The sequence below is a fragment of the Columba livia genome, chromosome 6, assembly GCF_036013475.1.
Source record: "Columba livia isolate bColLiv1 breed racing homer chromosome 6, bColLiv1.pat.W.v2, whole genome shotgun sequence".
NCBI classification, from domain to species: domain Eukaryota; kingdom Metazoa; phylum Chordata; class Aves; order Columbiformes; family Columbidae; genus Columba; species Columba livia.
In genome coordinates, this window is record NC_088607.1 from 31,498,858 (window position 1) to 31,524,211 (window position 25,354).

A 25,354-nucleotide genomic window follows, 5' to 3' on the forward strand; every position below is an offset into this window, starting at 1 on the left:
AAACACAAAAAAAAACCACGAAACAAACAAACCAACCAACACCAAACAAACACACAATCACACAAAGACAAAACCAAACAACAAAGAATCTCAGAATTTGCATGGTGGAAATATAGTGATTCATAAGCCTTAGTTATCATAAACATGATGAAAATAGAAAGTTACACTGTTCTGTATGCCCCTATAGGCACTGCTGTTAATCTCTCTTCCCCTTATAGGAATTGTATCTTCTGAAACAGTCTCAGGAAATGCTACAAGTCATTTTAACCTAAAACCTTAGTAAGATTGTCCCTTTCTGTAGATCTATCTCTAAATAAAAAGCCAACAGGATGCCCAATATCTCCTTTCTCATGCTACATGTTTGCAACCAAGTTTTAGAGATTAAGTCACATAAATTATACAGTTTGGTGTAGAAATTTCCTAGGTGTACTGCACAGTAAATAAAATTACAAGAAAATAATCAGGCTACACAAAAATGCCAATTGTATAAGATTCCCAGAACAAATAAGGAGCTGCCAGAAATTAGTTTTCTGTGAGTGGAGCTCCAAAGAATAAAGAGCTAAGAGTGAGAGATAATGGGCTTGGACAATCTCGCAGAAGTTAATGGTGCTTGCAGCACTATGTGGGATCAACTTTGCTCTGTGGCCTCTTATAAAAGGTTGTCACAATGCCACAGGAGGGAGAAGAATGGAGATGGCATCTGTGCATTGTGGAGTAGTGGAGAAGACAAGAAAGTCTACTTTTCACTTCGGTTTCTGGTCTGACAAAGCATTTGTGACTCTGCCAGATGTTTTTCAGGTGAGCGAATACTACTGAGTTTTATGCCGAAGATGTTAGGGGATAAGTTTCCCTTGTGTTTCTGTACAAGTTGGACTAAGTAAATCTTGAGAAGAAGAAAACTTTAAATTTACTTTCAGGATGGTTATTAGGAAAGAAAGTCTCTTTCTCAGATGTTTTTCACCCTAAGAGAGTGATTCCAAATAAGAGTTTCTGACTTTCTATTTTATATTTAATTTGCTCAGAAGCCCCAGTAATTTTTGGAAGAGGTCTTCTGCCTTCTGCTTTCATTTCCTCCCTTTTAATAGGAAATTCTTTGTTCCTGTGTCCGAAAGTGAAGAAAAGTACACTTCATTAAGCCTGCAATTGTTTAGAACTCAGAAGTGTAGATTGATTAGCAAATACTCTACAATAGCTCTTATAATGGAGAGCTTTAAATAAATGGGTTTAAAACTCTTCTTACAGCTTCTAGTGCTTTTTATACAGTCTAAACATGCTGTGTGCACTATTCTTTGACTCTGCTGTGTTCCTGGAGGGGAATGAATTGGAATATTCTGAATGCCTTATGTAACGTATTTAGAGAACTTTTTTGTTTGTATCTTTGTTTGAATTTCTTGGACGGAATTAATTAATGGCAAAGTATAAAGGCCAACTTTGAAATCCTAGCTGACTTATACACTAGAGCTCAATTTGTATTCTACATCAAGGAAATGTTTGGATTTGAGAGAAGGACACCATTATCAAAAAGATTTCTGTAGATGGCTCTGTTCTTCAGAGTGCCATCTCTTTGCCACAGAAGTACAGTTTTAACATTTGGGTATTCCAAGAGGAGATTGATTTTTTTGATCAGAGTATATATTTAATTCCTTATTAAAAATTAAATGTAGAACAGGAAATAGTAACTGATTTGGGATAGGAAAGAAATTTTAAAGGTTGGATTTGTTGAAGACAATTTCAGAGGAAAGGCAGAGAGAATAAAGTCTGTAGCCTGTGCTTTTATGGCCCTGTAGAAACTTGATGGTTTTTGGAAAGAGAAATATTCTTTTTCTTTTCATATCCATATTTGCATTGCAATTTTGTAACTATATTCCTTCGTACAGTAGTAAACTACTGCAGTAATAAGTAAGGATTAGTTTCTCAGTGGGTATAAATTTGTCTGGCTTCATTGAAGACAGTGGAATAAAGATAATTTACATCAGCTTCCAAAGAGTTTGATCAGCTGATCACTGCAGCAACGGGGAAGTCAGCAGGAGAATCCTGCCTTTTGTCTTCGCGGAAAAGGGGCTATTCACAAGATGCCATGTTTTGTTGAACAGACAACTAAGGCACTGTCTTACAGTATGTGGGCATGTGTGCTTCACCCCTCTGCCTGTGGGATGGGCAGAGAAGCTGCTGGTTGTGTTTGCACACCAGTGCTTTCCTGGGTTTCAGGTTCTACATTCAGGAAGGGCTTTCCCTGTAGGCAAAGCACCCCAGTTTAAGTGATAACAGAGAAGGAAAAAAAATGTGCTCTAACACATACACCAGCTTCTGTTAAAGCTACTGGAGTTTTCACAGAGCATACTGTAGGCGCAACATCAATTCTTGGTCTGTATGTGGTGCTGCTCAAGGGAAGTTTGACATCCAGTATTTGTAGAAGACTAGACCGGTACCTGTGTTACAGCAGATGGAGGCAGAAAGCTCAGCAAGGAAGGCCAGAAGGTTTCAAGTCTGTGCATTAATTTCAGGAAGTACAGGGGAAATCTTTCCAGTCTAGAGATCTCAAAGCTTGGAGAGGGACAACCTTGCTGGATCTTTTTTCTGATCTATTTCTTGTGTTCTCACGCCTTGAAGTTTGTGTAGCCACTCAGGTCTGTGCAAAGTCAGCATAATGCTCTGGTATCTCACATATAGTGCCTAGCAGTAGGGTGTTAAGACCTCTAGACAGATGAAAGATCTTGTCTTTGTGCTTTCCAGGATCATCCTCCCTGTCAAAGAGAGATTAGACATGAGAGAGTAGAGTGCTGATAACATCTTTTATGCTTTTGATATTCGTAGGGTAGAGAAGAAGATTGGTTGAGGTTGCCTTTTCTGGTTTTAAAATAATTTTTCTCCTCACACCATTAACTCTCTTTTTTTTTTTTTTCTTCTCAAACATTATGTATTTTCTGCCTCATTTATTTACCTCTGTGGCACCATGGCATGGTCCTGAGAAATGCTAAACACTGTCCAGTCTGTGTCTTTAGAAACTATGGAGACAATTTTGTAGCATTAGACTCCAAATGAGAATATTTATTGCAGTCCCACTGCATTCCCTTGTCCTGTTTCTCCAATACCAGCAAACTTCCATGCTCTCACAAGAAAGAGGGAATTGGGATACGAGCAGTAGCTGATGTACAGAAAGCAGCCCAGCCTCCCTGGCCTGTTTGACCCTGGGCAATCATGGATTTCCTCCAGAGCTGTCGAGAGGGCTGTGGACAAGCCCGTGTTTATGCTCCGGCAGTACAGTGTGAGCAGTGGCACAGAAAGGCTGCTGGGCTCCTGCCAGAGGGCCCCACAAAGGCGGCCAGATCATCTCCCTGCAATGCAAATAGGATGACAGTGGCGGCAGGGGGAAGCCTGGCTGTGCAGCCACCTCCTCTCCCCTGCTCACCCTCCCCTTCTGGTACCGGGAGAGCATCCGTATGGAGAGGGAGGTCACCAGGAGAGGTGACTGCGAAGAGATTTGGGGGGGCAGGCTGCCTTCAGAGCTCAACACTCACACCTGCATGACTTTGGGATGGGACTAGTAGCATCTCAGGTCACTTATTGACCCTTCACTTCAGGTGTCTTTGGTGTTTGGCTAGTGGCCAGAGTGGGCAGGACAGTTCCCAGCGTGAAGCCCCAACACAACTTCCAACAAAACCTCCCTTCTCTGTGTCCGAATGAGGGGACTGGCGGGAGCCGGGGGAGGAGCAGCGGGAGGGCGGTGCGGAGCCTTCTGCGAGGGGAAAGGCCCACGGAGAAGTTGGCATCTCCAGTGTGAGCATCTCCCCAAGCAAGGATCCCAGCTGCTCACCGTGTGCATGAGGTATGACAGTCCTGGGGCAGAGGGAGACCGGAAAGAGAGAGGAGAGGGAGCTAGAAAAGAGCCGAGCAACTGAGAGAGGAAGGTGGTGAAGAGGGCAGAGAAACCAGGATGGAGGAGCTTGGAAGAACGTGACCACTGCCTGCAGGGAAAATGAGATTCAATGAGATGCTCAGATATGCTGAAAGTAGAGAATAGTGATGCTGTGGGGAGCAGGAGGAGAATTTATTGTAGAATTAATGGCTTCATACAGTTCTAACTATGCCGTTACTGAGGAAAGTGAGTAGGAATACACACGTTATACAGATAAATACGATGTGCATTTGTCTTTAAAGTTTTACTCTGCTGGCATTAACTATTTTTGTCTGGTTACCACATGTCTCTAGAGTTTAACAACACAAAATGGTATTCTTCTATATTGCTGATCTTCTCCTAAGGCGTGAAGTTGGAAAACTGTCTAGAAACAACTTTCAAACCCAAGAGTTTCCCTTCCTAAAATCAGCAAGTAAGGGATTCACTGCAACTCGGTCCATCAGGTTTCCCATCTGTTCTGAAGGTTATAGCTGCTTCCATTAAATGAATATAATTTTTATTTATTTCTTCATGGAGGAGGGGAGTACATGTATGTGATTCATAAAGGAGATGTAACAGATGGTGCCCTCTTCTGAATGCATGGTCAGAACTGCTCTTTAGCATGTGACAAAGCTCAGATGAGATTTGTTCTCTTGGATTTGAATGCCTTTGGGTCCCAGATGCTCAAGGATAAAAGTTTTCTTGTTTGTTTGTTTGCTTGTTGCTTGTTTTCTGAGTGGAGTTTTATTTATTTATATATGTACAGAATGATCTGTTCTACTGGGTGTTACATCAGATTCTTTATTTTGGCACCTTTATTGTGCATCTGAAGTGTTCTTGCTTCAAGTCTCCTTAGGACTGTAAAACCCATCAGAGTAGCGGTTCACTGCAAAATGAAGAGTGGACAGTGCTTGGCTTTATAAATTTCTTAACACTTTCCACACTCTATGTCAAATTCATGCGTTCTGTTTTCATAAATCTCACATTGGTCAGCATGCTTGGATTTACTGATGTATTTTTTTCATTTAAGTTCTTATTGGAAGAGTAGTTATACAGCGTATCAATTTCCAGCTGTCCTTGTTTTGATACAAGATTGTTTACTACTTTATTAAGAAAAACTTGTCCAGAATAACACTGTATATGTCATGGCAGAGTATTTGCTATACAAAAGGCTGTTTTACAGTATTACCCTACTGACATTTCTCCTAAGACTTGTTTGGTACTTGAAAGGTATGCTGGAGATAGCTGGCCAGTACAGCTATGGCTTAAGCCTTATCCTGTCATTATCAAATGCACAAATCATACCACCATATACAGGATAGGATCTCTAGCCGAAGAGTAGCTACCAGCCAGATTTAACTCACCAGGTAGTATCTGCTCAAAAAGAGAAATCAGAGTTGGGAACAGCAGATATAGTGATACATCTCAGCCCTCGCTGAGCAATGTGTGAGTGTGTCCACATTGACACTGATGGGGCCCTCCTGTGTCCTTGGGACACTGGAAACGCCCTGGGAGAGAACAAGTAGTAGATTCATCCTTTAGCTTTGCTGTCCAGTCAGGCTGGTGATGGCTGCATGAGGCTCTTCTTTCACCTTTTTGGTACACACAAATGAGGCAGCTTACCGTGCAGCTGGAAGAGGTGACTTTGCGGGGTGATTGGGCTCTCCTGGGGCTGTCCCGTCCCCATGAGCTCTTCACTCCCTATGCTGTGTGCTCACTGCACAACGATAGTAAAAAATTAGACCCACCTCTGCCATGGTCTTTCCTGGCTGACTGCTGCTAAAATCAGTCTGCTGATATCTCACTTTCCAGAGCAACCTTTCAGGATCTTAATTTTCATTCAATATATTAAATTCTGTCTTCTGTTTTTGGTGTGAGGGAATGTTGCAGTTTGATATTTCTCTGCAGACAGAAATTTCAAGCTTTTAGGCTTAAGGAGTAAGGTGGAGAAAGTATTTTCTTTTTTTATGCTAGTGGTAATAGTGGTCAATGTAAATAGCTACACTACTGAAGCTTATTGAAAATATTTGTTAGGGAATGTGCAAGTCATTAACTTTTCAGTAAGAAGGTGTAAATGGCCCTTCTTCTATTTGCATGTGAAACTACAAAAGTTGATTTCCTATGCATATAAGAGCATTTTTGTCCATGATAGTAGCAGAAGCACTTTATTAAGTAATTTTAGTTTGAAATAGTACTGTCATTTTTTTTCCTCGACCACTTTCCCAAATTCTCTCATAAAAGACAGCATATGATTTTTGTGAATGTAAAAATAAAAAGATGGGTGATGTTCTGTGGGTAGAATCCTCATGTGGAAGCTGGTTTGGAGGGTGGACAAGCACCATTACTATTGAATGAAAAATATTATTTACCTGAGTAGCCAGCTAGTTTTAATAGTGATAGGATAGGAGATTTTTTTGTTTTTATTTTGGAATTCCTCATGCTTATTCTGCAGTTCATGTCCATGCTAGCAACAAGATACTGATGGACAATGAAGAAAGAAATAAAAATGAGGAATTGATTAGCTTAGGCTATTTTCTGAGGTCCTAAAAATAAATAATGATTTATATCACCTTACTAAATCTAAAGGCAAGTTGTTATAGTATATATTTTGAGTTTGCTCCAGTTCTGTGTTTCTTGCAATTTGTGTCTGGAAATCAGCCTTTTTGAAACTCCACAGACAAAATGTCTTGAAAATATCTGTGGTTTGGGCTCTTTAAAATAGTGATGTTTCAGTTGTTGACATCATGATAAATTTTTATTATAGAGAATATTTTTTCCAAGGGAACATACACAGCATAAATTACAGGGCATTGGGTTCTGGCAGTTATCGAAAACCAGTAGCTGTGTAGGAATGATGCTCGGAAGGGTAGCAGTGGTGGACCAAAGCACAGAAAGAAGGCCCTTTGAAGAAGGTGGAGAAAGAACTGTAGGCACACTCCTCACAGAGAGAAATGTCATGGCAACATGAAAACAGAATGACTAGAACACAGAAACATAACACCAGATTTTTTTTTTTCCTAATAGTAGAATGTAGTGATTCTTTGTGTAAGGGTTGTAAGAGATCCCCAGGAGGAAACCACATGGTAAGAAATAATTGTAGAAACGTACCCCACTGAGGCTTTAGTGCCATTTTTATCTACAATATTGTCTTGGTTGTATAACTCCAATAGCTATGAAATTTATCAATCTATGTGAAACAGAAACTATTTCTGTAGTCCTAAAACAATAATTTTAATGTCTTTCCTATTTCTAACAGGAATAACAACAACAATAAAAAAGTTGTAAATAACTTAAGTGCTTCCCTTTTATGGGTGCACATACAGTTCAAAGCTGCACCAGGGGAGGTTTACACTGGACATTAGGAAGGATTTCTTTACTGAGAGGGTGGTCAGACACTGGAATAGGCTTTCTGCAGAGGTGGTCAATGCCCCAAGCCTGTTAGCGTTTGAGAAGTTCAGACAATGCTTAATAATAATAATAATGATGCTTAATAACATGATTTAAGTTTTGGTCAGCCCTGAAGTGGTCAGGCAGTTGAACTAGATGATCATTGCAGGTCCCTTCTAACTGAAAATCAGCTATTCTATTCTACTCCATATAGTACATAGAGTCTCGTAGTAACAAAAATTGTCACATGCACTTGACAACAGCAAGCCTGTGTTTTCCTTAAGAATTGGGTCAGCTGAAAAAAGTGCCATGTTGAGCATTACACCATTTTTCTCTGGATAACTGAATTTGTGAATTATTTCACTATTATTTCACTATTTACCTATACACAAGATTTCAAGAAAGTGATTTTATTTATACAGTATTTAAGCATCCATAAAGGCCTGCTGACATTTGCTGGGATTACAAATGAAATCCTGCTGCAGGTGCAGAGAATACTCAGCTTTTTCCTCCAAAAGGCTAGTCGTATCTTCACATATGATGAGTTTTTTATTGAGTACAATGTTAACAGCTACCATATTGCTGTACTCCCACGTTGATGCAAATGTTGGCAAAAGCTACTGTGCCAGCTGCCCACTTACACACTCTAGCAGCACCTTTGCTGTTCCTCAAATCCACAAATTGCCATTCTCATCCAGCTAATGCTCAAACACTGGTGGGTTTTTTCTGCCTCACACATTTAGCAGATTTTTGTCAGAAAATAAGAGCTGAAGATAGATACACAGGAGCCTGTCAAACCAGACCAAACCCAGCAAAGTTAAGACTTTTGCAACACCAGAAAATACCCCAGAGTTGTCTGTGGAAATATTATAAAAGAGAACCAGGGATTAGTGCAGAGACTGAGGAGATTAGACTTTAATTAAAATGAGCGCTCGTATACAGTACATATGGCAGACAACTATTCTTGTAGCTGTAGTGGAGCAGAAGTATTCCTGCAGTTACACAGGTCCTCCTTTTTATCCTACCCAAGGAGTGGGTTTCTGGAGCGGCTGCTGGAGTACATGTTGTTTAGGTCAGTATAGAAACATGCAATGACAGAATATTCCCTGTGCTTCTCTGTAAAAAGATAAGAGTGACTTCCGTAATCAGCATTTGTATCTAAACTGCACGTCTGGTTTTTGCCCTCTTGCTCATAGGTTGTGCTCCTCCAGCCCATGGTGGTATGATCACTATCAAGCCAAAGCATGGGAGCTGCATTCCCCTCTTGAGTGCACAGAAGTGGAGGTCTTAGGGGACCTCATAAGAGATATTTTATCCTTATACTTTTCCTTACCCTTTATTCCTTACTTGGCACATATATAGGTGTAACATATAAATAAAAAATTATTTCTATTACATATGCTATGTTACAAAGGCAACCTGGCAAAACAGGGTTGAGAGGAGGAGAAGGAAAATGATGGCTTCAGTGCAGAAGACAAAGCAAAAAATTTGCAGAAGCAGAGGAAAACTGTTACTTCAGAATTGTAATAAGCAGTATTAATGACTTTTAAAATAATAATGTCTTCTGGGGCACGTACAGAGGAGCACTAAGAAAGCCCACCTATCTGGTGACTGCCAAATGATACAGTTCTGCAGCCATTGCCTCCAACACAAATAGCTTTGCTACGCTTGAGTATCCTTACTGGAGGCAATCAGTCACATACGGAGCAGAGCAGTTATAAATAAGGTTTGTCCTTCATATACGTTCAGTTATTTTTGCAACTAAGCTATATTTGCATCCAAAAGAAATATTTGGATAACTGAATGTCTCCCTCCTAGAAGGAGTGGAAGAAAAAAGAGTGCAAATTGTCAGCATAGGTCAAGAAATAGTAGAAGTTCAGAATTCAGTGCCTGGATGCATTTCATCTTCAGAACCAAAGCGTTGCAACCCTGTACAACCTTTTGAAAGACATTGGCGCCTTAGGCTTAAGTACCTAATGTCACAGTGAATGAAGAGATCCAGACAGCAAACTTACTGCTCCTGATGGAAAACACAGCAAGCAGAAGAAGGAGGAGCACTGTAAGAACATTATAAAAATTGCAGAGATAGTTTAAAGAAAACTGTTAATAGAAAAGGTATCTTTGAGCAGAAAGTTAGCTTCTTGAAATTCCCCGTGTCTCTGTTTCTTAGCATGATGATAGCAAATTACTTTAAAAACTCTGCCTTGTTTTTTTTTTTTTGTATCTGCTCCACAAAGGACACTTGATTCAAGAAATTTCAGTCGAGTATGTATCTGCACACTATGGGTTTCCAGGTCTCCAGAACTGTCCAAGGAGTCTGTCTGAAGTATAATGAACTCGGTTGTATATAAAGCACCAGTGAGAGAGACAAACAGATTCACTTGCTGGGCACAGGGCAGCAGAGCAGAAAACTCCCAGCACTGGTGTGTGCAGCAGCAGGGCCAGAGACTTCAGTCGGGCTGTAACGTCATCAGCCGCTCTAGTAACACCTCTGCTCACGTTTAGTAATTCAGTAATAAACATGGGGAAGTCTCATTTTCTTAACTAACTGAATCTAGTCAGATAAACAATATGTTATTACTGTTTTCCCCCCATTAAACAAGAACATCCAGTGTATCTTCCTCTAGTTTGTATTTTTTTTTCTTCTTACTTTCCATCTTTTTGGACATTCTATCTCATAGTTCAGAGCTATTTGCAGGGTTTAAGAGAAGACAGGTGTGAGTACTGTGTTTGGATTTGTTCTGCCTGTGATATTTCATTGTAAATGGAGCTACTGTTAAGAACTTTAACCCTTTTCTCCATGAGTTTGTCCCTGGTCTTGCTGCAAAGGAAATGCACATCAACTAATGTTTTGCATTTTAAAGAAAAAAATGCAAAAAGAAAAAAAAAGACAAGTTTTTGATAAAATATGTATGTTTAAACTGTGTTTTCTGCTTGAGAGGCTGATAAAGTCCAGTATGAAAGGCATTTCAATGTTAACTATTTTCAGAATTATAGCTTTTTGAATAGAGGGGGAAAAAACAACAACAAACAAACACAGATATGTGTGGTTTTGTTTATAACTACTGTAGTGACAAGGCAAACAAGAAATTTCCTTAGTTGCTTCTATCTTTAAGAATCCAGTCTTTACCAATGCATTATTCCAAATCCTTCACTGAATAATTTGCATAATTATTTCAGTCTCTGTCAGTCTCATCACCAGCAAATTCATTCATTAGAATGTATATGAAGGACAAACATAGAAAGAACTGAACACAGCTGAACTAAATTAATAAAATGTTTGAGCAAATGCTGGCGGTTTTTTTCGAGTATTTCTGAGCTCTCCAAAGAACTGATTTAAATCTCATCTGAAAGCAGTGAAAAATCTCCATCACTTACTGAGTTTTGCAAATCTGTGACCCTTCTGTACCTCATCCTCAGAAAGAAAGACAGCATAGACCTCCTGATTTTGACCTTTTTTCTGTATGTATGGAACTTGCTGAGGTATTCTCACAGTGCTACAAACAGCCTCCACCCATGAACATTGTTAATATCTCTGGCATGTTCAGGTCTTGCATATGTTAGCTTTTTGCCATTTTATCTGAGCACTATGTTCTTAAAGCTTACAGTATGACACATAATATAGCAATGGAAGATAACAAAGGGAACAGAGCAGACAGTAATAAATATGAATGAAGAGGGCAAAAGAGTGTCTCCATATTTTCCATCTATTCTGCTACTCTTGCTTTGTTTCATTTATCTTTTGTTTTATGTTCTCCTCTCCTTGCCATCAAGTTTTTAAACATTTTAAGTCATTCCCTCTGTCTTTCCCTACTACAAGCATGAGTTATGAGGAATGAGCAATAATGAATGAATGCACTCTTCCTTGGGAGCCACAAGCAATACACTTACAGCAGGAGCTGCTGACACAGCACATGGGGAGACTGTGAAGGGAGTAGCACAGCATGGTTTTATAAATCGGTGTGAAAAAATGTCAGACATTGTGTGTCACCAGGTGAGAGCTGGTTAGGAAGAACAACTTGTTTTTCTCCAACCTGAACCTGCCCCAGGAACAACCCATTTGCAATCTGTAAGCTCCAGGTTTTGGAGTTTTTCATTCAGTTTTGGTTTGGTTTTGCTTAGTTACCTCCCATTTCATTCCATGAACATCTTGTTAGCTAAATAGCAGGGAGTGGATTACCGCACAAGATTCTGTAGTAAGATACAACTCTCATTTAAGTTTCTTGTGTATATTTAAAAGAGGGTGAGTTTTATTTCTGTTGGCTTTTCATTAGCTTTGGATACTCAGAAAAGACTTCAAAGATGGCAATACTTGTGTTGAGATGCAGATCCCCTGCTTGTTTGCTGTTCAAATTCTGCTCATTACATGTTTTCTTTCTCAGTCCTTACATAAGGAGATTACATAAGAGAAGACTGTAATCTCCAAAATCATTTACAATATTAAACAGCAACTACCATCAATGGATCTTTATCAGCCGCCTGAAGCAGAAAGGAGACACGTGGCTGTACATTTGGAAACTGGTTGTTTACAGTACTCATCAATGCTTGCTGCCAATTGTGGGCAGATGTCATCAACAGTCATTATGCAGCTCTGTAAATAGAATCTAACTTGACCTGGACAGGTCCTCAAACAATTGATAACCTGCCTCAGAATGACGGAAATGTGTGGAGTCCATTCTCTCCACCAGCCTCCTGCCACTCAGGGATCCTGCAGGCCCAGAGCTCAGGCGGCGTGGGGAGGGGGTGCTCAGGTGGGGTGTACATGTCAGGTACTCAGTCAGGATGGACGTGTCATGTGGAAGTCTTTTCACTCCCAGGACTTGTGGTTTCTCTGTGTGTCCTCTTGGAGAGAAGCATGACCAGCACATGCCTGCTAACAGCTGCAGCACTGCTGTGTCATATCAGGAAATGGCAAGTTAAATTTGCCCCTTGTTCTTCCTTTTTCTCTTTTCCCCTGAAGCCACTGGTAAGCAAGGAGAGTGAGAAGGAGAAAACACTTTGAGGAGAAGGGCAGAGAGGTTTTGAGAGCACCACTGCCCTGCGTGTGCTTCTTTGGCTGTCCCAGCCACTGTGTCCCGGGAAGGGAAGATGCAGCATCAGAGTGCAGACGGGTGCTTGTGCCTCTGTCTTGACCACTTTCCCAAACATGTGAAGTCAACATCAAGGGCTGGTGTTGTGGCTCTGACAGAACTCTGCAATTGCTGTGTTGTGTGGAAGGGGACAACCTGCCATGGTCTCATGTTCATACGTTTTCCCAAATCTGGCTTCCTCTGCTCATCGCTCATGAGAGGGCAAAGAGTATGGAAAGCGGCTTCCTCTCCCCTTCCTTCCCCCGCCCTCACACAAAGCTTGAGAGGAACCTGCTCCTCCTTTCTGTGAGAAGCGCTGCCGAGCACAGGCTGTTGCAGACCCTGCAGACAGTGCTTGGCATCCGGAGTGCTCAGCTGCTCCCGTGCTCCTGTGTGCTTGTGGCAGAGGGCTTGAGAGAGAGAAGCAATGTTATACTTCTGAAATGAGGCACAGCAAGCGCGGTGTGCCCGCAGCTGCAGCCCAGCCTGCTAGTGTTTGTCTGCTCTTTAGTTAGCAGGTAGAACATTACAAGTGCTCTTAGTTGCTTCCCTGCACAAACCCCTCTGATCCCCAGCAAGCCTGGAAGACATGATTTAAGGCTGTAAGAAACATGTTGCTTAGCCTTTTTGGAAGCCAATATCTAGCCTTCATGTGGTAATTCTGCCTTTGAAATATAAGAGTGCTTTTGTAAAGGCTACTGATACTGATAAACAAAATGATAGGAAAAAGAAAATTAAGATGTGTCTCTGTCAGAACAATATTCTGTTTGCCAGAAATAGCCAACAGTTCTCCCACAAAGGGCTGGATGTCTCTTTGCTTCTCCTCCTCCACAGTCTCTAGAAGGGTGCATGCAGAGGGGCTTTTTATCTGCTTGTCTGCTTTCCCAAAACAATGAGGACACCACAGCAATAATCTTCTGGTGACAAAATTGTTGGACTGAATCGAAGTTTGTTATGAGCCATATAGCAGACTACGCTGTTATGCTTTATCTGTGCATGGAGTGATCTCTTTATTTAACAGCAGTTGCAGCAACAGAAATGTTACTGACTACAGTTTTTGGTTTTATGCTTTTCCGAGCATTCTCCTCCTCCCTTTTGGTTGTTCTTGAAGTTGTGACATGAGATCAGGGAAGCTTAAGAGCTTAAGCGACTTCTTAGCGTACCACCATTTCAAGATGAATAAGTGTTCATGAAGACAGCCTGCGGGAAGGGAATTGATGTACTAGTTGAATGCCCTGACTTTATAATTCATACAAAACTCTCTCGGCAGGAGTGTGCCCAGTGCTGAAAACTTTGCCTTAGGGTTCAGATGGATCAAGCACTAATAATACCCCATGGCTAGTTGAGGGGGAGTAAGAAGAGAAAACAATTTAAGAGCAATGAAAGAAGATACCCACGATCATTGTTGTAGCAAAGCTTTTGCTGCCACAGGCTGTGGAACTACCACATAATAGGCTGGAGAACTGACCCCACTCTCCGTTGCCGGTCTTGCAGCTGCATGAGGGATTGCAACCTCAGTTTGGGAACAACTGGCTGAAGGAGAGGCAGCTGGCTGCTCTGCTCAGCTCTGGTTTGAGATGAACAATTTTCTGTTGAGATCCCTGGGAGTTCGACAGTATGGAGAGCTCAGACCACCATGCCTAGAGAGGGTGGAGAGATCCAAAATGAGAGAATAGGGATAAGACCATATGTTCTCTCTAAAACTGGTTGCATGATCTATTTCAATCTGAATATATTTGTCCACAATGTGTTTTTCCCAGTAAGATACAGGAAGGAGGTTTTCCTCCAAGATGAATTCACAGTTTGCATAAAGCTTGCATAATATTTCCATTTAGATTGTGCTGTCAGGCAGTCATTTTAACGAGTGCTGAAAACCCTAAACCAACCGTAGTGTAATCCCACTGCTTGCTCCTATGTCTGTATCGACACTCCTGGCATCTCCCAGGTGTTTGCCTTCTGCAGCTAAACAGCAACACATCGGGAGTGAGCACCTTTGTCCAAACTGTCTGCTATTTAATAATGCTTGCTGATAACAACTGTTCTCGTAAGTTCTAGATGTTATGGTTTCAAATGCTGAAGCAGCGTCCACCAAAATAAAACCAAGACACAGATAGCTTGGTTTTCTGCACATTAGCCATCATCTTCACTGCTCGTATTTTTAGTTGATTTTTTGCAAGTTTTATTTAAGAAGTGAGTTTTCAAATACCTGTTGAGAGGAGCGGGGGGACCAATCTCTGCTTTCACAGCAGGGCTTCCCAGCATGTGTCTCACTTGTTATTGCATTGGTTATTGCTCCCGAGCATGGGAAGAAGCCCTGAAAACATCTTGGAGCACCTTCTTGTATTTTCTCCCAGAATTATTTGCTGTCACATTTTTATCAGACATCACCACTCTGTGCTGGAAGCAGGAAGGTTTGCTTGCAATTCAGACAGAGGCCAGTCATGTGCATTTTTGGTGTTTGCGATAGCCCGGTTATTAACTCCTGAGGGCATAAGACTTAGTGGTCAGGCTATAGATAGCCTATGGGTCTGATAGCTGCTAATCTCATTAACTCTCAGTCTTAGCTTGATTTATACTTCATTTGCTTCCCCTAGTTTACAGTAATATATTACTCCACTCCAAGAAAGAACAAAACCACAGGGTAGATGATGAAAAAGTGGTCACGGAGCATTTTTGCTTAGGCCTCAAACTCTGTGCAGAGAATGGAAGACTTGGATATAATTTAGTGACACTGGCACTCATTTCTATTGCACTATTAGGCAAATGTGAACAGACCTTGGTCGGTGCTAAAGAATTTCGGTTTTCAATCTCTCCTCAACCTCACTCTGTGCCATATCTGCCTTTTCTGAATAACTTCACTTGAACAAATTTTATGAATGTAACCACACATGTTTCTAGAGTTTTTGCCATAAATGAACATTTGGCTCTCATCCAAAAATACACATGGGTTTCAGTACTTTCTTAATACCAGGGCTAATTCATTCCTGCCAGGAGATGTTTAGTAGTACACAGAAATTAAGAGAGGTTTGTGCTCAGTTTTTGTATTGCTTTAGCTATATCACAGTAGACGTGGGTATAATTAGGCTGGTGCAACCTCAAAATTAATTTGATAGAGCTACAGCTATAAATTATGTTTAAAAGGCTAGTGACTGTTCTAAAAACGTAAGGAAATAAACTGTAGTAGTGTAACTATTACCCATGTGGAATAGTAGGACTAATCTAGATGACTAGCATTTAAAATACAAAACTCTGTACATCTCCATCTTATACCATTACTTTTGTTGCTCTTCTGGGTCTGCATCTGAAACTTTTCTGTCACTTGCATACACAAATTCGTATTTCCACAGCATGACAAGGAATACATTATGAGACTGATAAAATCCGTGAAGACAGCTTCCTTGTCTAGTCGCAGCTACTGTAAATACTAATGCTAAGGACAATACACCAGAAAACTTAATGTTACTAAATAAAATCAACCACTTCAACATAGAAAGCAATTCTTTTGCTATTCTCTATCTGATTTCCCCTTCCCACCCCAGAAATGACCAGGTGGATGTCATGTGGTCAAACCTAAAAGAGTACTGTCAGTGGCTAAACTGAATTTATATGGAGATACATCAGTCAGAATCTGGCAGATGGGAGTGGGTAAGGTTAGACTAAAAATAGAGAAAAATAAGAACCAAGAGAATGAAGAAGAAATATACTGGTAATAAAAGGGAAAAAATAGAGAAATAACTCTAGTAAATTTGATTTTTAAAAAAAAGCTCGGGTAGGATATCAAGTTAGCAGTTAGCATGGAAGAAAAAGAGGAAATTGGAGAAAAATAATTTACAGATGATGGGCTTTTGGTGCGAGTTTGGCAGGTCGTAGATAAGCAGCGATCAGACAAGCCTGAAAACAGACCTGTGTTCCATCACACGGGAGCCACTGTTAGACCCCGGTCATGAGGCACCAGCTGTGCCGGGTAAATGACGGCTTGTTCTGCCTGCCAGCCCTGCCCCTGTGAGTATGTGCAGATTAAACCCTCTGAACTTCGGACAAGGAGGTGAGGGGCTACGGTAAGCCTGGCTAGGAGAGAGACTTGTGCTGGATTTGTTTGCTCTTCTCATTTCCCGTTTGACAATTTATTTCAGATTATCAGAGACGGCTTGTTGCAAACATATAAGAACAATTTAGGAGGCCTTCACAGAGGATGCTTCTCAGGATGCTTTTCTCCCACAGCTTCCCGTAGAATCAAAATAAGGCATTTCCTCTGGGGCAACTCAGGGCACCTACAATGAGCTCCCACTGAGACTTTCTGCTGAGGATTTTACCACTCCCCACTGGCTGTGGCAAGATCCTAAGGCAAATAAGCTCCTTAGGCTAAAGGTGGCCTTTGCAAGTATCCTCCTGTGCAGCCTGGTTTAAGAACCAGGAACAGGGAATTGGTCACCAGGAGATTTTGGGGTCAGGGCTGATTTTCAAGGCTCACAGAATGCCACAATTCCCTCACTGAATTTAAACACCGTGGTACTGCATATATACAGCAACTGGAAATCTGTAAGGATTGCTATAATATCAATAAATAACATACTGCAGGGCTGCCATGTATTCAGAACACAAGTAACGGTGATATGATATCTTTCAGAGCAGAACATGGTTTAATTAAAATGCTTGTGGATGTTATTAACAAAATGGTGCTATAAACTAACCATCACTTTATTGTCTGTTTGTGTACTCTCTCTAATCTGCCTGTATGTGGGTGCTAAGTGGGCAGGCAATTCCTACCAGAGTAAAAACATGTAAAATGCAGCACTTAACTGCTGTTTCTAATGTATTTCCTTGTTCAATTCTAATAGTGGATCACATGTTTAAATAATTGTATATCTGAAAGACAGTGTAAGAGCTTGTAGTGACTAAGAGGCAAGTTAGTGAAATTTAAGACTAGTATCCTACAAATCCAGGCTTTGAGCCAAGGAGAGGGAATGTCTGGGTGTTCCTCCTCTCATTCATTTAACATAATTTTCTTTCTGTTTCCTTAGTAGTTAATTAGCTGTGTTCCTGGTAGCAGAGGGGGATAAGATAAGGGAGTCTTTCCTGTCTTGTCATGTCACCTCAGTCAGAGTAGATCTTGATGGTACAAAAGCTGGCAGGCAGCAACATTAATCTGGAATGACTATCTTCTGTGCTTATGCAAAAAGCTTAAAGCTCTGTAGTTATAAGAAAACTAGATCATTAGATGACATTGAGGAACTAGTCAGACTTTCTTTATTAACTTTATGGCTTACTGAACTATACCTCTTTCTTGGCTGTCTTTGAAGAGTTCTGACATCATCCAACAAAATCATGTAGTATTATGAGGAAAATGTGATGCACAGGATTAGTTAAGAGAGTTTAAGAAAAGCCTTTGTGGAAAGGGAAAAGGCAGTAGGAAAGACTCCAGAAGATACTGTAATGGGAAGCCAACAGAAATGTGTCTTGTTCCAATGAAAATGGGAAACACTGAGGAGAAAATGGGTCACTGTGGGCTACTTAAGCAAGTAAAAGTAAAACACGAACTGCATTGGAAACAAAAAACTGGAGGGTCACCAAAACAGGCTTTTATATTCCAAGTTTAGTGCACATGAGAAAACAGGGACAGCATGAGGATACACTGAAACAGCTGCCAAGAGCTTAAATGTAATATGAAGACACTATGAATCCTGAAGGCACAGTAACACAAAATGACTTGACCAAGAAAATATTAATTGTAATTAATTTGTAATATGGAGATAAATTTTGAGACCAGTTCTTATTCCCACTAAAACTAATTGGGCTTTTGCCATTAAGTTTATTGGAAAAGGGATTAAACTTTGAATAATGCCTTGGTTAAGAAATCATTGATGTAATTGTGATCTGCGGGGAAAAAGTAACTAAGAAATACATAATGAATATCATCACTTGAACAAATGCATTGGAGGTGTCCCTTTGGGTATTTATAGAACTGAAGGAACAATTGGTGGCTAAAAAAACCCATAGAGAATTGATGAAGTATCAGGAGACTAATAAAGTGTCAGCATGTCACAAGTCTTTAAAAATTGAATTAAGAGTAACTATGGAAACTATTGTCTTATGGGCATGGCTCCAAATTGAAATAAATAGTATAAATACTAAAGCAGAAGGGGAAAATGTATTCATACAGAAGCAAATAGAGATCCAGATATGACACAGGTGTATGACAGTAAACTAAGCTAGACAATTAAAACATTTATCGCTCTACTTCTTTTTAAGATGAAGCCAGAAGATTAGTAGAGTACAGAATAGCATCAAGACTTTACAAAGGCATTTGATGTTCTGTCACATACTAACTTAAGGAACTTACCAAAACAAGTCAGCTTGGGCTAAAATTCACTAAAAGGTACCACAGGCTGGCCAGTGAACTGCAGGCAGAAAGCAAATCTGAATAGCAGTCAGCATTGCCAAGGAAAAGCAGTCAGTAGTATCCTTTAAAGGTCAAGATATGGCCCAATATCTGGAGGATAAAGCACTAATTAGAAGTGAAAATCATACTAAAGTAAAAAGAATGAGTTGTTCTCTGGGGATACTATGGATCTAATAAACTGAGGCTAAACTTAAAAGAAAAGCAAATTAATACATGATAATGCTAAGTATTAACAGCACTTTGTGCCTATTAGGCAACAAATAAATTTTATGAAGCCACAAGTACATTATTTTTGCATGTGAAAGAATTTGTCTTTCTTAAATGCTTATTCAGGCTTTATAAAGCTGATCAGAAAATTGAAATTTGGAAAGCAGCAGCATAAACAGCATTAATGAAATGATAATTTGTTTGATATATTTCTGTTTATCTGAGAGGAACATTTCTTTTTAATTGTTTGCTTTGCTCACAGTAGTTTGGGAGTTGCTCACCCAGATGGTACAGTTGGAGGGCTCCAGCCTCTGAAGTGTTTATGATGAATGAGGACAACATGGTGGTGGGTGCCAATGATGAAGGTTACATATCAGGGCATTTCAATTCACGTTGACTGTGCTGGATCAGACTGAAGACCTGCCAGGCCCAGTATAGTCTCTTTAGCAGTAGCTGAAAATGGATGTTTGCAGAAGATGAAGAGCAGGACAAGCACATATAACAGTCCTCAGTAACTCTTCCCCAGGCTCTAGTATTCTTTTCAGATTGGGGATTGTGAATTAGTAGCTCTAGAGGATTTGTTTTCTGTGAACTTTTCCAGCCTCTTCTTGAACCAATGCAAACTTTTAGCATCGACACTATCCTTTGGCCTTACAAGTCTAAACCATTTCTAATACCACCTCCTTCTGCTTGTTTTGAAGCTGGTTGCTATTAACTGCATTTGACACGCTCTTGTACGGGGAGACTTGTCAAACAGTCAGACTTTGGCTACCCTGTTTGTGCTACTCGGGCTTTAGTGAATTTCCATCACATATCCCCTTGGTTGCCTTTTTCACAGATTAATTGTCAGTAGCAGCCTGGCTTTTCCCCATACAGAAGCCATTTTCACATCATACTATGCCAAAACCTACAGATTCATGAGTAGGTCCCCTGGCATCAGAAGTCACAAGATTACCTCAGAATTGTATCTTTGATGTTTTAAAGTATGCTTTATGGCCAATTATATCTTTGATGTTTTAAAGTATGCTTTACAGCCTTGCAAGAAAAGCTTGAATGCATGAACTGAATGCAATTGCTGAAATGAATTCTTCTTAAGAGGGAAGGAGAGACATTTTGAGATGTATGAACTACATACATCTCACCAGACAGTCTCTGAAAATAGTGAGGGCTTCCCAGCATCATGAGCTACATCAAAGCAGAAAACAGCAGACAGACCCCTTTCCAAGAGAGCTGTGGCCTCGCTGCTGGTCTCAGTGACACGGTGCCTGGCTGCAGTTCTTACCTTTACAGAGAGTGGGAGAAAGATTCACTCCAGAGGTAAGAGTAAGCACCACTGCTCTTTCTCAGATTTTCCTGGGAAAAAAAGGGAGGACCAGTACCATCATCCTTCTTGTTTGAGCATTTGAGGAGGCTCTTGCTTTGCTATCTGAAAAACTAACAACATAAAAAGCCCCCACAAACAAAAAAACACAGAGGTTCCCACAGAGATCCTGTGCCTAGAGCTCTAAATTGTCACACAGCAATGTTTGTCTCCGCATAGCAAACGAAGCTGTGTCGCACTGCACATTAACTGTACACAGTCACAGCCTTCACTTAGGATCCTAAATCTTATTTCTGTCTTTCTGTCATCCATGTGTGAATTTTACTTCAGTCCTATGGTGTTTCAATAATATCTTTCATGCAACCCTTTGCAAGTGTGTGCCTTTGCACGCTTGAAGCACTGACATGTCCACTGAAAACAAAGAATGACTGTGAAATTGCAAAGCATTTTTTCTCCATGAAACTTCAGGAGTTAGTTGCTAACCTTAGTCAATGCTCCTTTTAGGGCTGAGCCAAAATGCTGGATGCTGATTTTGACCCTTCCATTCATCTGTTCTTTCATATTTTCTGTTGTCCTCAAAAGTGCCATATTTGTAGGAAAAAAAAAAAAAAAAGCCATCTTTATTTCCTTGCTTGTTTTTCTTTCCTGAAAACTGTATCTGTAGCCTTTCTGCCTTCTGCTTGCACAGTCCACTGAGCAATAACACAAGTCTATTTTATTCCCAAGTGGGAAGCAAGAGCTGAAACTTTGAGTCTGTTGAAGTCTGAGAAAAGAGCTTTCTTTTATAACTTGCAAATAAAAACCTGCTAGTGTGAAATACAAAAGTGTTTTCAAATAGGAAGAATGGGGTTGCCTTACAGCTCTGTGCTGTACTCTGCTGCTGTGGAACAGTTTTCCCAAAATGAAGCACAGCACAGGTGGGAAAGAACTTTGTAATGGTGTGTGGGTTTGTTTGTGGGGAGGAGAGGAGCACACAGCACCTTTTCTCTCACTTTTATGGGTCGAATGAGGTTGTGGGTTTTAGGAAAGAAGCCACATGTGTCTCTGTCTGTCTGTGCCTGCTTGCTGTGAAGTGGCAGCCCTGCAGCAAGATCCTGGTGACCTACCTGGGGGCTGCGAATGTCAGACTAAGGCACTGTTGAACCTGGCCAGGCAATGGCTGTGTGTCACAGCTCATGTCTCCTGGTACATGTATCATGCTAGAAAAACGCCCTTTCTCTCTCCTTATGCGAGGTTATAATAATAATAGAGCCACTCCTGTTGAACTACAGAAATTGGTAATACTCTGTTTAACATTGAAAGTGCTAAAGGCTGCGGTTGTGGCAAATTCTTTGCAAGCTTTTGCAGTTCTAAACACATGACGCTGTCTTGTCTCTGATGTTGTGCTGCCATTGGCTGACTTCCCTTTACATAATGTTTACCTCTATTAGTGATATGTGACTTTTTTTGCTAAACACTGTCAGGGATAATCCATCACAGAATAAACTTTCTGAGTATATGCTGATACTCTGTTGTCCTTTGGCACAAAAGTAACTTCTGCCTCAGACATGCTATTCCTTGTTAAGACAAGCAGAGTACAGTTCTTTCGGGTAAGAAAAACACCAAGAGGCTATGGTGTGCTTTGAAACTGAAATACCTAGGACTAAATTCACCACAGAATGATTGCATGATGGAATCGCATCTGGGAGTAATTTGAGCTTTAAAAAATGTTGAGACCCAGCCCAGATGATGGGAGTAGTGATTGGCTGAGTCTGAAGTGTGACTCTGCAAAATGCTGTCTCAGGCAGGTCCAGCTTGTTTCATGCTTCAGAAAAGTAGAGCTATGGAAAAAGGTTTCTCTGCTCTACTCTTTCACTGAAGTCTGCCAGTATTTGTAGAATAACCAGTCTTTTCTTAAAAAAAAAAATAATAATAAAAGTGTAATGGTGTGGGGAGATAAATAGATATAGCTCAGCCTGGGGTTATTGCTAAAAGGCAGCTGAGAAATGAGAGGTCTTGGAAGGACTGGAACACCCCCAAAGCTGTCTGCCTTCAAAGAGCTATGCAAAATCCACCCGTTCTATAAAACCTGATTTCAGCTGCACAGAATAAAAAGTAGAGGAGAGAAAGGTGTATAAAATAGAGGCAGAAAAAAAATGGGAATTCTCTCAGTATTCAAGAACAAGGTCTGTTTCAAATGGACTTATATAATGTTGTAGCAAGGAAGTAACAAGATTGTGTGAGCTGCTGAAGTGTCTGCCACATTGTGGAAAGGAATGAATGTGGAACATGAGGCTGAGAGACTAAATACACTGGCTTCAGAGACAGACATTTTCCAGTCTTACGTAGGAGGTGACTGTGTGCTACGAACAGTTGCAATATTGAGGAGAAAGGTTTTGCTTCTGTGCAAGAAAAGAATGCTTGTCAGAGCCAAAATTAAAACCTGATGAATGCAGTCTCATCCTCTTTCATTTCTTTCCTCGCAGACTCTACATTTGTCCTCATTCTGTCTGCACATTCATTCATATATTCCTCTGCCTTCCCACCTCCCCATTGACTCACACTCTCCCTCCCTGTTTGTTATCACTTCCTTTTAATTTTCTTTTCCTTTAGGTTTCCTTCCCACTCATTCAATTTCTCCTCTGCCTGACCCCTCTGCACACATTTTCCTTTAGTGGTGGAAATACGACAGAAAGACAAAAAGGGGGGAAAGAGAAGATGAGCAAGGAAGGGAGGAGGTGATGCAGGAAGGGTGGTCAGTGTTGCAGTTTCTCCCCATGCTGCACTAGAGATCCTTGAAGGTGCTGTAGGAGTCAGGGCTCCTAAAATCTCTTTGTTTCTCCCAGGCAGCAGCACTTGGCAGTGGCTTTGTGAAAGGTAATGCCAGAGCTCAGTTCCTCAGATTAGTGTTTCTAGAAACCATCACAGAGAACAGAATAATCCCAAAATCCATCAGGCAGCCATCCCTGAGCGACAAACATCTGGCTATGTGTGGAGCTTGCTATCACGCCAGCTCAGTGAGTATGTGGTGGGAGACTCTGTGGCTCTTGGGACTCAAAAATGGGAAATGGGAGCTTTAGGAGCCTCTGGACTTGTAATCCTGGCCAAGAAACACTGTCTCAAGCTTTGTCAGGGATCACTGTGCAACGAACCGGTGTTTCTCAAAGCAGCCAGTGCTGATGTCTCAAAATGGATGGCCAAATGTTGCCAATTTTGGTTTAGTGAATCAACAAAGGTACCATCAACACTACTTATGATTTGCAGCAGGAAATGGGCTGAAACCACTTTGTCTGTAGCCTGCTGATCCCATCCAAGCACAATGAGCTTGATCCCCAAGTCAGTCTGTAAAGTGGAGCAAGTGCAGTGCTTCCACACCCCCACGGCTGCTCCTCCATCAGCCCCACAGAGCTGAGGTGAGGAGGCAGCTGAGCTGTCGCACCTGCCAGCCCTGCAGTGCTGCACAAGTGTTAGGTTATTCTTCTGTTGCTCTTTATTGACATTTTCTGGCCCTGTTCTTGTTCCTGAAATGGTTAACTGAGATGGAATTGTTTCTCTCTGCTTAAATATATATATATATATTATTTTTCACAAAAGACTGGTAGGAATAGCATTGTTACACTGCAGGTTCTTTCTCGTTCCCATGAAAAGAGCAGGAGAGAAGCGTGCAGGGCAGGTAGCCAGGAGCGACTCATTCCTGTACCCTGTCCTGCCACCCCTAACCTTCTGCCAGCTTTTCTTCTTTTATCAATTTAACAACGGATAATATTTCTTCAAATTCCTGCATAACTGAAGGAGCAAAGTTGAATGCACGCAGCCCTTGCAGTTCAGTGCGATTTGTGTTTGTGGTGCACCTTGTGCTGGGGAAGATCAATAACCGTGGGGTGTTGGGGGTTTTGCGTTGATGCGGCTCCCCTCAGGTCGCGAGAACACCTCGAAATGAAGCGTGCAGGCCGGCTGTTTGCAGGGACGATTCCCAGCGCTGCCTCAGCCGGTGCGTTTTAAATCCCCGGGGCCTCCGGTGAGTCCGGTGCCGGCCCGGCGGGGCTGTGCGTGCCCGGGAGGTGCCGGTGCCCACCGGGGAGCCTCGCAGCGGCCGTTACCAACGGTCACCGCGTCCCCAGGGACCTGCGGGCTGTGAGGGGAAGGGCCGAACGAGGCGGCTGGCGGGGCCGGGGAAAAGGGAGGTCAGGCGGCTGGCGAGGCTGCCGGTGGCGGGCAGGAGCCGCTCGTCGCCGCCGCGGTTACATAAGGAGGGGTGGGAGGAGGGGAGCCGTCCGAGCCTCCGTTTTGACGCGGCGGCGGCGGCCCCTTTAAACGCGGAGCCTGGGGTGCGATGAACGCGCGCCTCTCTGCTGCCCCCTCCCCGCCTCACTGCGGTGACAAATCCGCTCCCGCCTCCGCCGAGCCCAGCCGAGCCGAGCCCAGCCGAGCCGGGCGGCGCCGGGAAGCGCTGCCGCGCGGCTCTGCACCGCCCGCCCGCCCGCCGCGGAGCCCGGCCAGCCCCAGCCCCAGAGCCCCCGGCGGCGCCACAGCAGGGAGAGGCGAGGGGCGCGATGGAGGCTCCGCGCCTGGCGCACACCATGAGCAGCCCCACGAGCCCCTGCGAGGAGGTGATCAAGAACCTGAGCCTGGAGGCGATTCAGCTCTGCGATAGGGACGGTAAGTCCGGGCTCGGCAGGGCTAATCCCTGCAGACGCAAGATGCTGTTGCCCTCATGGATGCTAATGCAAATTAATCCCCGCGGCGTATGGTCCTTTGTTATTCCCCCTGTATTTGTAGGTGCAAGTGTTCCCCACCCCTCCCGCCGCCACCTTCCTGCTGTTGAGAACAAAAGAAAAAAAAGAGAAGCTTGCACCTTGCTGGAGGGAAGGGAGGGAAACCCGCCGCTCCCTAAGCCATGCTTTGCGTTGCAGTGCGTTTACCCCTGGGCGAGCCTGCTGCACAACCCTGCCCCTGCCAGGAATGGACGCCGGGGTTGATTCTGGGAGAGGCGATGAAGAGAACTAGAGCAGGCGCCGCAGAGAGTCCGAATCTAGGAACAGGGTAGTGGCCCTGGTGTGTTTTGTTTTTGTTTTTTTTTTTTTTTGTTATCCGTG

The 25,354-nt window shown here is 42.2% G+C and overlaps 1 protein-coding gene and 1 long non-coding RNA gene across 4 annotated transcripts in view; one reads left to right on the top strand and one right to left on the bottom strand.

The window, feature by feature from the left end:
* Positions 1-3,674: 3,674 nt before the first annotated feature.
* The window catches only part of PHYHIPL (phytanoyl-CoA 2-hydroxylase interacting protein like), a 62,497-nt gene continuing 40,817 nt past the window's right edge, over positions 3,675-25,354 (top strand). The window contains exon 1 of one of the 3 annotated variants that reach the window (XM_021282911.2): positions 3,675-3,826. Coding sequence is in view for 1 of the 3 variants with exons in the window: in XM_005498142.4 (XP_005498199.2) it covers positions 24,812-24,917 (106 nt within the window). In the remaining 2 variants the exon portion in view is untranslated. Of the gene's footprint in view, positions 3,827-24,556; positions 24,918-25,167; positions 25,314-25,354 lie in introns of those variants that run through there. The other 2 variants (XM_005498142.4, XM_065067818.1) reach the window with 2 other exon arrangements.
* LOC110356318 (uncharacterized) lies at positions 17,545-25,248 on the bottom strand. Its single transcript, XR_010473552.1, has 4 exons — positions 25,114-25,248; positions 20,241-20,311; positions 19,240-19,411; positions 17,545-18,841 (listed from the first exon to the last, which is right to left on the bottom strand). It is a non-coding gene; the product is annotated as an uncharacterized LOC110356318 (long non-coding RNA).